The sequence below is a fragment of the Equus caballus genome, chromosome 7, assembly GCF_041296265.1.
Source record: "Equus caballus isolate H_3958 breed thoroughbred chromosome 7, TB-T2T, whole genome shotgun sequence".
Classification (NCBI taxonomy): Eukaryota; Metazoa; Chordata; class Mammalia; order Perissodactyla; family Equidae; genus Equus; species Equus caballus.
Window position 1 is genome coordinate 28,550,629 of NC_091690.1, and position 12,681 is coordinate 28,563,309.

Below are 12,681 nucleotides of genomic sequence, written 5' to 3' on the forward strand. Positions count from 1 at the left end.
GTAACATCTCATCTTATGAGTAGTAATTTGCTATCTGAAAATGGCATTGTTCTTTTAGATTTTTAGGGGAATCATAAAAGAGAAATGACAAATTGAATTCTTTTTCTGTGGAGAAATGGTTAGCAGATGATGAAACTTTCTGACATAACTGGATCTTTTAGAATTGTCAAAGGTTAAGTAGTGAAATGCTGTAAAAATTTTTTTGACAATGTTATTTTCTCTTCCTTCCCTTTTCTTTCGTTTGCTCGCCTGAAGCTGGTTCCTATGTAGCTCTCACTGTTCAGGGACGCCCACCTGGGTCGCCCCAGATTCCACTTGCTGATTCTGAAGTAGAGCCATCAGTCATTGGACATATGTCTCCCATCATGACATCCCCACATTCACCTGGAGCATCTGGGAATATGGAGAGAATTACTAGTCCTGTGCTCATGGGGGTAAGAGTGGGAAAACTTCCTTGTAAATACTTAGTTGTGCAATGATGCCTGTGCTTTATATTAAGAGTTTTGAAGTATTGAGCTGATAAATAAATTTAAGTTCAAGATTCTAGAAAATAACTTCCTAATATAAAAATTACATAATAATTTGGAATTTGCTACCCACAAAAATATAATTAAAATATCCTATATTCAAAATCCTTAGTTATCTTACAATATAAATTTTAGGAGGACAGGGGTTTTTTTTTGTTTGTTTATTTTATTTATTGTTCTGTCCCCAGTGCCTGAAATATTGCTTGGCATATGGTAGGTGCTTAATAAACCTTTGTTGTTTGAGACTGAAACAAGAGTATACAAATAATTATAATACAAAGGCAGAATGTAGACATGATGAAGGGGGAAATATTAGGTTCTGTGAGGATTCGAAGGAGGGAGAATGCACATCCAGTTGTGGTAAAGAGGGACTTTGAGGAAAGCTATTATTTGAATTGGGCCTTGAGAAACAGGTAACTTTTAAGTGTTGGCAGTGAGGAGGAGGGCAACCTAGGTAGAGGAAGCAGGGTAAACAGAGGTAAAGAGCCAAGAAAGCACTAAGTGTTCTGGCGAAGTAGCTAGGACTCGTTTGCTGGTGTCTCTTAAGGAATTATGTAGTGAGAGATGAGCTTGAAAAAAGTAAGACTATTAATTTTCAAAAATCACTGCTACCAGGCTAATTTACATGTAACTGGATAGGCAGTAAGAATCCATTAAAATTTTTTTGAGAAAGAGAGTACTGTGGTTATAATAGGATTTTAGAAAGACTAATAAAATATTATAAGGTTGTGAAACAAGGAAAGAAAGCGGGAGATGCGTTAGGGAGCTGTTTCAATATTTCAGGTAGAAAGTACTAGGAATGTGAGCCATGCATGGGAGTTGACAGTAAAGATCCAAAGGAGGGAAAGTGTAAGATGTTATTGTTATACTTAAGGCAACTTCATTTCTCCAACTAAGATGAATATTTAATGTTTTCTTGAACCTAGTTTAGTTAAAGTGAAATAGAAGGGCTGAAATTTCCCTGTAACCTTTTAGCTTTAAGTGTCATGTCTAAAAGCCTGTCCCCATAACTGCTGGAAATAAAGAAAATCCTAATAGGTATTGAAAATTGCAACTGAGGCATAATGTTATATGTCTCGTTTTTCTATTTAGTATAGCTTCACTTGCTCTGTATTGCTTCTTTTTTGTTTGTTTTTAATCTTTTTCTAGGAGGAAAACAATGTGGTTCATAACCAGAAAGTAGAAATTCTGAGGAAAATGTTACAGAAAGAACAGGAACGGCTACAGGTACTAAGTTAGAAATGGGGTTGTTTGTAGGCGTAGTTGAGTTGATATTTATCCTAATCACAATCAAGCAGTATTGTAATCAGTGCCATCAGCTATTTTGTTAAGAATAGACTTTTTCTATATTTTCTTGACATAAGTAATTAATTCTCAAAATATTTTTATAACTTTTCAGTTATTGCAGGAAGATTACAACCGAACACCTGCCCAAAGATTGCTAAAAGAGATCCAAGAGGCCAAGAAACACATTCCTCAGCTGCAAGAGCAGTTATCCAAAGCCACAGGCTCTGCTCAGGTAGCATCACTATTAAAAATGCTACCCAACTCTTTGCAGGAGAATTTTCTTCTGGGAATGTGTCAGAGAATGTTGCAGTTGCTTTTTTTAAAAGTTATTTTTTCTAACATAGGCCAACAGGATGTCCTGTGTAGGATGTTACAGAAATAATGGATTAACTAAAAGAAATGTGGGCTTCTGATTGTTTGCTTGCTCATAATAACGGTTTTTTTGTTCCATAATAATTCAGAAAAGAATTGAATGCATTTGCTATGATGTGATAAACTACTAAAATATGTTCAGAAACATACATTTACATTTTTGAGTTTCATTCTGCCCTTTTGAAACAGAATGGCAGTTATGTTTTTAAGTAGTGGTTTAAGATTTTACAAAATTACAGTGCTAACTACATGGACAAGCATTTTCTTATTTAATCTGCACAACAGCCCTCTGAGGTTAGATACCACTGTTTCCCCCTATTTTACATGTGCACTTAGAGGAATTCACAGAGGTTAAATAGCTCATCTGAGGTCAGGTAGCTCAAAAGCAGTGGAGCTACAATTTAAACCCAGGCTGATGAATTCAAAGCGCATTCATATTCTTAATGACTGTATTTTTATTGTGATTTAAAAATAGATTTCAGTAGAATTTGCTACATGAGTATAAGTTACAGAGATGACGGTCTCATTAGAAAAAATAGCTCAGCATTTATATGTCAACTAAATTTATATTCTATAATAGTCACATTTGGGATTAAAAAGCTCCTTAATGCTTCCATCTTAAAGCAAAATGGGCAGATTGGCTCTGCTGTTTAAAATGAGTAAAAGCTGTTGATTTGTTATTTTTTCTGAGTTAGGTCTGTAAGTGAAAGTCCCAGGTTCATAGAACTAAAGGGATTCTTTGAGCTCATCTAGCCTGGGCTCATTTTAAAGTTAAAAAATCATGCTGTAGTTGAGAAAATTAGGGCCTAAGCTGGTTAAATGACTTAGACAAGGTCACATAGTTCTAAGGTCTCCTGACCTTTTGGTTTACTGTACTTTTACAGGTTATTTTTTCCTTACTTTCATTCTCATTAGCTATATGAAGTTTTGAGTATTATGCCTCAGTAATGTTGACATTTCAAAGACGTTTTTACTCTGTTCAAACAGTAAAAATACGGTTTCTGATGTAAAAGCTTACAATAATCTATGTTATAGCATTGTGTCCCAGAATTGGCAATTTATTGAAATTCTAAAGTGTTGGAAGGCAGTTAGCTAGATGCTATAGTGTAATAATCTTTACTAATGGGCAGGGAATATAAATTATATAATTTAACAAACTATCTTTTTGCTCTATTTGGAAGTTTGAACTTTCATTCTCTTTATTAAAATATCACTTTCTTTCTCTTTAAGGTCATGGCATTTTAGAACCACAGAATTAGTAGTTGTTTATGCATTTAACTTTCAGAGCTTTAAGCTTTTTTGATCACATCAAACTGGCCAACTTTTAACAGTCTCCATTTAGATTGCAGTGTGACTCTATTTCTTTATGCAGTCAGTAATCAAAGGTTTGTTTTCATATGTTCGTGTGTGTGTGTTTAATCTGTTTTAGGATGGAGCTGTAGTTACGTCCTCCAAGCCTTTAGGTGATGCCCTGACAGTCAGTGAGGTAGAAGCAGATCCTGGTGACGGACTAGGCAGAATTGATTATAGCAGTGGAGATGTTTCTCGGCACAGTAGTGACAATGCAGATGTAAGTGTTCTACACGTTTATCTTCTGTATTCTTCTTTACAGCCCTTTTCTAGATTTGATCTTAAATTACATGAATTAGATGTATTTCTCTTATTACTTACATTTTATCACCACCATCTTTAATATAGCAATTTGGTGAGCAGAAATTCTGGGCACTGTTGTATATGAGCTTTTAATTCCAGAGTTCACTTTTTCCTTTGGATGCCCATTGCCAAATGTTTCTTTTGAGGAGATGGAATTTCCCAGCAGGCATCGTTTGTGTGCAGAGAAGTTAATAATGCCAGTGCTTTCTTACTGAACCGAGAGGTCGACTGTTGATATCTTTAAGAGCATGTTAATGTTCCATTTGTGGTCAGAATGACTCAGTCTTGAATCATGGGGCACTTTGCCATTGCAAAGAGGAAAAGCCTTATTCCTGTTAGACTTCAGTTAATAGCCCATTTTTAGTTAACACTTTCTTGATTAACCCAGAAATTGCTAGATAAACATGAATATTTATTAAGTTGATAAGAAAATATTTTAAGTTGAATATGATGTAACACCAGTCATATGAATACTTCAAAACTAAATTCAGTGTTATTTATTCAGCAATACTTTGTAAGTAGTATGCAATGATGGGAATAATGACTTAAAAATAGATCACCTCTTTAAAAGTGATGAAGAAAGTAGTCTAAACCAGTGCTTTTAAAACTGTGGGTCATGAAATCAATTTAGTGGGTTAGTGGGTTGGGACTAGCATTTAAAAAAAAAGACTAGAGGGGCTGGCCCCGTGGCCGAGTGGTTAAGTTCGCGCGCTCTGCTGCAGGCGGCCTAGTGTTTTGTTAGTTCGAATCCTGGGCGTGGACATGGCACTGCTCATCAGACCACGCTGAGGCAGCGTCCCACATGCCACAACTAGAAGAACCCACAACGAAGAATACACAACTATGTACCGGGGGGCTTTGGGAAGAAAAAGGAAAAAATAAAATCTTTAAAAAAAAAAAAAAAGACTAGAATAAAAAATAAGAGTGTTTTGCATGTAGAAGAGGTAAATGTTTACTTCTTGTGACTTTTGCTATATACACACACGTGTGACATGTGTATAAGCACGTGTATGTATGTGTGTGTGCTGGTTATCAGTGTAAAATTTCTCTCTTATTGAAGATTGCAGTAAGAAAAATTTGAAAGCCACTGGTCTATGCTGTCATTTAGGCCACCTTTTGAGGCTTAGGCCCAGTGACTCAGTTTCTTATGTGGAAAATTTAAGGATTTTTTTCTTTTTTTGAAAGATGGTGATAGGAGTCTTATGATTGGATAGGCTAAAGATTTTAATGAAAAATTTCAATTTTGACTCAAGGAAAAAATTACAATAACTAATATTTATTGAGCATACATACCATATGCTGTAATAAGTGTTTTACATTCCTTATCTTAATTAATTGTCAAAACAGCCTTATGAGGTACTATTATTGTTATCATAACTTTACAAAAGAAAAAATTGAGGCCAGAGGGAGTTAACTAACTTGCCAGACTTCCCCAGGTAATAAGTGATCTGCCTCTATGCAGCTCCAGAGTACCAGCACTCTAAATATACAAAGGCACTGAGGTATGAAAATGCATAACATTTGGGGAGAGCAGCGAAAATTTTACTGGTATATTAGGGTTATGGATGAAATGGCTAGAGTTTATCTTAGAAACAAAGTCTTGAGTCCAGGTTGTAAAGGACTTCAACTTGTTCTAGTGGTCCTGCTTTGGGAATCCTTCTCATAGTCTCTTTTTTGATTTAGTGCTGCTTCTCCTCTGTTTTCATGGCTTGTCTCTACCATTAGATGGAAAGTTTCTCGAGAGCACAGGCACTGTCTTATTCAACTTTATATCTCCAAAGCCTGGCAGATTGTAGGAATACAGAACAAGTGATACGAATGGAAAATTTTAATTTTATCTTATATTTAGGAGAATGTTACATGAAAATGTTTGGCTTACAGGTACAGCTTTCTAAAATACAGAGTGAACTGGCAAGTGTAGAAACAGGCATTCCAATGAATTAAGGCTGTTTGACACGTAATTGGTTTTTAATAAGTATTCGAATGAACGACAAGATGAATGAGTAAGGAGTTTGGGTTTTATCTTGTGTGCAGAAGAGAGGTACAATCAGAAACATGTCAGTGTGAAAAATGAATTGGAGTAAATAGGGAGATGTATACGAAAAGAAGACTGTTTGGCTTAATAGGAACTTAACAAATGTGTGTTGAATGGCTAACAAATAGTTACCGTTTACTGAATACCTACTTTGTGTCGGCAGTTGCACCTAAGCTTTACAGATACTCATTTTAATTCACATAATAATCTTGAAGAAGCAGTATCACCATTTTATAGATGAGGAGACTAAAGCCAAATAAATAGGTGGATATTGTGGAAATCTAGGTGAGAGATGATAGGATATTTACTGAAAACGTAACAAACCTAGTTTAATTCCTACAAGTGTGCATTTGAAGCTAAAGATGTGCTGCTTTTACCTTATGGATTTCCATGTTTGTTTCAGTTGTACTGTATTAAGATTGTAGGAACCAGTCAGTCTTCTTATCTTTTGAATCAGTGCTTTTAATTTTTTTTTTCCATTTTATGCTCATTTTTATAAAGTAATCTCCCTGTGGTGTTTATGGTATTTTTATCATTGTAGAATTCCCTGCTTTTTCTCACCTCAGAGAAGGCTTTAAAGAATAGCTACATACTCAATTCTCACAAGAGAAGCAGCTTGATCACAAATCATCTTCTAAAATTCAGAGCATCTGCCTCTCTGATTGTCAATTTGTGGCTGATATTTTTAAAAATTATTTTGGAAAATTTTCAATCCTATTCAAAAATAGACTAGCATAATGACCCCCCTCATGTACCTAATCACCCAGCCTCAGCATCAACAGGTGCTCAGACTTCTTTTGTCTATATCCCTCATTCCTCACACCCTGCAAATACTGGATGATCTTAAAGTAAATCCAAGACATTATTTCATTAATATGCATTTTTAAGAGAAAAGAAGACTTTAAAATATGTAGCCATAATACCATTATCAAATCTTAAGAACTTGGGGCAGGCCCCATGGTGGAGTGGTTAAGTTCACGCGCTCTGCTGCGGTGGCCCAGGGTTTCGCTGGTTTGGATCCTGGGTGCAGACATGGCACCACTCATCAGGCCATGTTGAGGCAGCATCCCACATGCCACAATTAGAAGGACCCACAACTAAAATATACAACTATGTACTGGGGGGATTTGGGGAGAAAAAGCAGAAAGAAATAAAAAAAATAAAAAAAAAAGCAGAAAAAATAGATTGGCAACAGTTGTTAGCTCAGGTGCCAATCTTTTTTTTTTTTTAATTTTTAAATTATTTATTTATTTATTTTCAGATGTACATCATAATATGTTTCAAATTCTGTGTAGATTACATCATGTTCACCACCTGAAAACTAATTATAGTCCATCCCCTCACGTGTGAGCCTAATCACCCCTTTTGCCCTCCCTCCTCCCCCGTAGCTGCCAATCTTTAAAAAAAAAAAAATCTTAAGAATTAATATGTTCTTAATATGAGATTTGATTACCCTAATTGTTTTATAATGATATTTTTGCATTTGGTTTATTTGAATCAGGATCCAGTCAAGGTCTTCAGCCTTTTGTTAATATCTCTTAATATATAATAATTTCCTTCTTCTTTTTTTTTCTCCCCAAATCCCCAGTACCTAGTTGTATATCCTAGTTGTAGGTCATTCTAGTTCTTCTATGTGAGGTGCCACCACAGCATGGCTTGATGAGCAGTGTGTTGGTCTGCGCCCAAGATCCAAACCGGTGAACCCTGGGCCACCGAAGCGGAACACACAAACTTAACCACTTGGCCACGGGCTGGCCCCTACTTCTCTTTTTTTTAATCCCCATTTTTTTGGTTAAAGAAAATGGATCACATGTCCAGTAAAACAACCTAGATTCTAATTGTATTTTCATGGTGATGTTTAATACATTTTTTCATGTATATTTCCTGAAAACTGATAGATCTGGAGTCTTGATCAGATTAAGGCTTGAGAGTTGTTGTTTGGCAAAAATAATTCATGATGGTACTTTGTACATCCTGTTACATCACATCAGGAGGTGAATGTCTGGGTGTCTTTTTATGACTGTAAATTTGTTTAAGGTGTTCAGATGATGTCAGTATGATTTCTTCATTATAAAGTTCTCCATTAAGGATTTATCTAATGTTTGTATCTGCCATTAATAATCAAAATGATTGCATCCATTATTTAATTACCAGTTTCAAAGTGATGTTATTATACTTTTGTCATTCCTTGTGTATTTATTAGATGGAATTATTTTATAAAGAAGAATTTTCTCTTACTAGCTTTTAGTTTACCCTAAAATATAGCTTACATAGGAAATGCAGAATAAATATTTGATTCTTTTCCTTCATGTGTCTGTTTTCAGAAGCGTTGATACCCTAATCAACTCCAGAAGTCAGCAGTGTGGGGATGTGTGTGTAGTATTTTGAAATCATAGATTTTATTGTATTTGCTTACTGTGTTTCAGTCTGTTGCAGTCCTTCTTTTTGATGTTTAAATTGTCCCTTTTTAAACTAGTGGGAGCCCCTTCAAGTTGTCTTCTGTGTTTTTTGACATGATTCCCCAGTAACTTTGATAGCTCTCTTGCTTTTTGGTGTGACCAGATTATTCTAGCTTTATCTTTTATATCTCCTGTCCAAGACCCAGAGTCATCCATTTCTTCAAGGTGGGGTTTATGTGAACCTATGGTCTTCTCTATCTTGTGGTATCTTGGTATATGTATAGATAGCATGTATTTTCCCTGTTGGCATTCACATAAAAATCTTTTGTACCTCATTTTCAGCTGCTCTGAAGAATGACTTGCATTGCTTTGGGGTGTTCCTTATTCCTCCAAATTTCTGCATATCATATTGTTTGTATTTTTATTAGGTCATCCCAAACATACGATATAAATCTCATATAAATCCATACGTTAGTTTCACATGAGGTAGTAACAGAAAAATAGAAGCTTAATTTCATTCATGTAAACAGGCCAAAGTGCTTTTAACTTGGATAGAAAGAAGAGTTTGGGGCAGAGGGGGTTAGAGGAGATGGATAAAGATGTAGTTTGATTTTGACATAATAAGTTTGAGATATGTAATATATCTAGTTAGAGTTATTTGGTAGAAATTAGCCCTCAAGCCTGGAGATGAAATAAAACTATTCTAATGCTTCTATATTGTTTTATCAACATAAAACTAAAAAGCTGTGACTTGTAAGGTCAGGAAAAATGTAGCAGAGTCAGGTATTGTATGAAAGATACTTAGAAGTTTCAAATACAAGTATGAAATTTGGAAATTATTCTGAGTGGATCCCCCTTTGGTGAGCCTATTGAAATGAACTGGATGTCTTTTTTTCATTAGAGTCCCAAGAGTGGCCTGAAAGAGAGGATTTATCTAGAGGAAAACCCAGAGAAAAGTGAAGTAAATCAGGACATTGTGAGTATGAAATCCATGAAATGATAACGCTTTCTTTAGCTTTCCTTATACCTTAGTGGCAGGCATGTCTGATATTTGTATATTCTATTTTTTTTTTGAGCAAAAACTTAAATTTATTAAAGGAAGTTAATAAAGAGTTGATGAATGAAGAGCTACTCCATAGTTAGTATTACTAGGTGGTTTAATGTTATTTCTTTATTATAGTAAAATATACATAACATAAAATTTACCGTTTTAGCCATTTTTAAGTATACGATTTGCTGCCATTAAGTTACATTCACATTGTAATGCAGCTATCACCACATCCATCTCTAGAACTTTTTCATCTTCCCAAACTGAAATTGGGCACCCATTAAACACTAACTCCCCATTTTCCTCTCTCCCAAGCTCCTGGCAACCACCATTCTACTTTCTGTCTCTGAATTTGACTACTCTAGGAATCTCATATAAATAGAATCATGCGATATTTGTCTTTTTGTGACCAGCTTATTTTACTTAGCGTAATGTCCTCAAGGTTCATCCATGTTGTAATGTGTGTCAGAATTCCCTTACTTTTTAAGACTGAATAATAATTCATTGTATGTATATACCACATTTGGTTTATCCATTCATCCATCAGTGAACACTTGGGTTGTTTCCACCTTTTGAGTATTGAGAATAATGCTGCTATGAACATGAGTGTACAAATAGCTGTTCAAGTTCTTCCTTTCAATTCTTTTGAGTCTATACTTGGAATTGCTGGATCTTGCGTATTTTTACTTGAGTACTTTTAGCAATCTGATTTTATTTTTTAATTAAACTTGTGTAAAGTTTTGTAGTAAAAGATTTAACGGCGTATTTTGATGCATTAATTACTAGCAACAAGGACTATCAAAAAATCAGAAATATTGAATCAGCTATAAAATCAAAAGTTGTCTACTACTCTAAACAAATTTCTGTTGTTTCACTTGATTTCTTTTTTTAATTATTAAAGCTTTAGAGTTTAAAACACAAGTAGTTTCTCAGACAAGGGAAACAGTAGAAAGAATAAACAAATGGGACTTCATTGGACTAAGGAGCTTCTTCAAGGCAAGGGAAAACAGGATTAAAACAAAAAAACAACCCACTAACTGGGAAAAAATATTTGCAAGTAATACATCCAACAAAGGCTTAATATCCATAATATATAAAGAACTCACACAACTCAACAACAAAAAATTAACCTGATCAAAAAATGGGCAGGAGACATGAACAGACATTTCTCCAAAGAAGATATACAGATGACCAATAGGCACGTGAAAAGATGTTCATCATTGCTGATCATCAGGGAAATGCAAATCAAAACTACACTAAGATACCACCATACACCCATCAGAATGACAAAAATAACTAAAACAAATAGTAACAAATGTTGGAGAGGTTGTGGAGAAAAAGGAACCCTCATACACTGCTGCTGGGAATGCAAACTGGTGCAGCCACTATGGAAAACAGTATGGAGATTCCTCAAAAAATTAAAAATAGAACTACCATATGATCCAGCTATTCCACTACTGGGTATCTATCCAGAGAGCTTGAAGTCAGCAATTCCAAAAGTCCTATGCACCCCAATGTTTATTGAAGCATTATTTACAATCGCCAAGACGTGGAAGCAACCTAAGTGCCCATCAACAGATGATTGGATAAAGAAGATGTGGTACATATATACAATGGAATACTACTCAGCTGCAAAACAGAACAAAATCGTCCCATTTGCAACAACATGGATGGACCTTGAGGGAATTATGTTAAGTGAAATAAGCCAGATAGAAAAGGACAATCTCTTTATGACTCCACTCATATGAGGAATTTAAACCTGTGGACAAAGAAAACAGATTAGTGACTACCAGGGGAAAGGGGGATGAGGGGTGGGCACAAAGGGTGAAGGGTTGCACCTACAACATGACTGACAAACAATAATATACAACTGAAATTTCATAAGATTGTAACCTATCATTAACTCAATAAAAAATTTAAAAAAAAAAAGGAAGCTGGAGGAAAAAAAAACCACACAAGTAGTAAGGGGCTGACTCCATGGCCTAGTGGTTAAGTTCAGCACGCTCCACTCTGGTGGCCCAGGTTGGGTCTCCGGGTGTGGACATACACCACTCGTCGGTGGCCATGCTGTGGTGGCAACCCACATACAAAATAGAGGAAGACTGGCATGGATGTTAGCTCAGGGCGAATCTTCCTCAGGAAAAAAAAAAAAAACTAGTAAAAAAGGCAGAATCAAGTTTAGGAGATACAAATATATAGAGTTGCAACACACTTAAAGAGGAAAAACTACAGCTGCATCTTATTAACTTAGTTTATGACTTGTGGATCTATGTGCATGGTTTCAGCTATAGCTACTACGCAGGTGACTCCCATCTTGTCACAGCCTCACTCCCTTTGCTTACTCCAGAGCCTGTCTTCAGCTGCTAGCAGATTTAAGCCAAACTCATTCTTTTCCTGTTTCTTCCAACATTTTTATTTCTCTTCATACTGTATGATCTTTGATTTTAATATTTGTGGTCTTCAAGCATCCTCTATTTTTTACATTATACGTTAATGCCTCTACACTGCCTTTTTCATGCTAAATCCAACTTTGTGAGTTGACAAATGGATGAGCTATTGCGTGGGAGTGAGGTCTGCCAACCTACAATTTATTTTTCACTTTTCTTATCTTTGTTTTTCTAGCAGTGTTTGTGTGATTTCTTCAAAGTTTTATTGTATTACGTCAATGATTTTCAACCAGGGGTGATTTTGTCTCTCAGGGGACATTTGGCAGTTTCTGGAAACATTTGTGGTTGTCATGACTGGGAGGCTGCTACTGGCATCTAGTGGGTGGGTGGAGGCTAATGATGCTGCTAAACATCTTATAATTCACAGGACATCCCCCGCAACAAAGAATTATCTGGCCCAAAATGACAACAGTGCCGGGGTTGAAAACCCTACGTTATGCACTTATGAAAATGAATTAAAAATGAAAAAATAGGGTTTAGTGACAGCTTTCACTTGTGTGACATTAATAGAAATCTTTGTATTAACCTCTGTGCTTTTCTTATCATTTCTACTCTTGTTTTTCCTTTGTCCTGTTGCCTTCATTCACTTTTTTAAATCTAATTTTTTTAAATTGTAATTTTTCATGTAAGCCAGCTTTATTTCTTTCTGTAACAAGGTGTAGATATGTATGAAATAATAAATAAAGTATACAGAGAGTGATTAGATAACCAAAGATGTAGTGGGCAAAAGGTGTTTGTTATTTCCAGGGGAAACGTTTTTTTCCTCCCAAGAAACAACCAATATTGGTGTGGTTTTCTTTGCTAAAGTGGTTCATGGCCTTGAAAATTTGAGAACCACTTCTTTGAAAATAAAGTACTGTTTTAAAGAAAGTAAATACAAAGAATCCAGTCAGTTTAGAGAACTATGTCTTTT

The 12,681-nt window shown here is 35.4% G+C and overlaps 1 protein-coding gene across 12 annotated transcripts in view; it reads left to right on the forward strand.

Annotated features, from left to right (window-relative positions):
• The window catches only part of ARHGEF12 (Rho guanine nucleotide exchange factor 12), a 140,950-nt gene that overhangs the window by 85,419 nt on the left and 42,850 nt on the right, over positions 1-12,681 (forward strand). For 8 of the 12 annotated variants that reach the window (XM_005611644.4, XM_023645000.2, XM_070273791.1 and 5 more), the window contains 5 exons: positions 256-434; positions 1,677-1,754; positions 1,927-2,046; positions 3,616-3,756; positions 9,175-9,249. In XM_005611644.4, coding sequence (XP_005611701.3) covers positions 256-434; positions 1,677-1,754; positions 1,927-2,046; positions 3,616-3,756; positions 9,175-9,249 — 593 coding nt within the window. The remainder of the gene's footprint in view (positions 1-255; positions 435-1,676; positions 1,755-1,926; positions 2,047-3,615; positions 3,757-9,174; positions 9,250-12,681) is intronic. The other 4 variants (XM_023645001.2, XM_070273790.1, XM_070273794.1 and 1 more) reach the window with 1 other exon arrangement.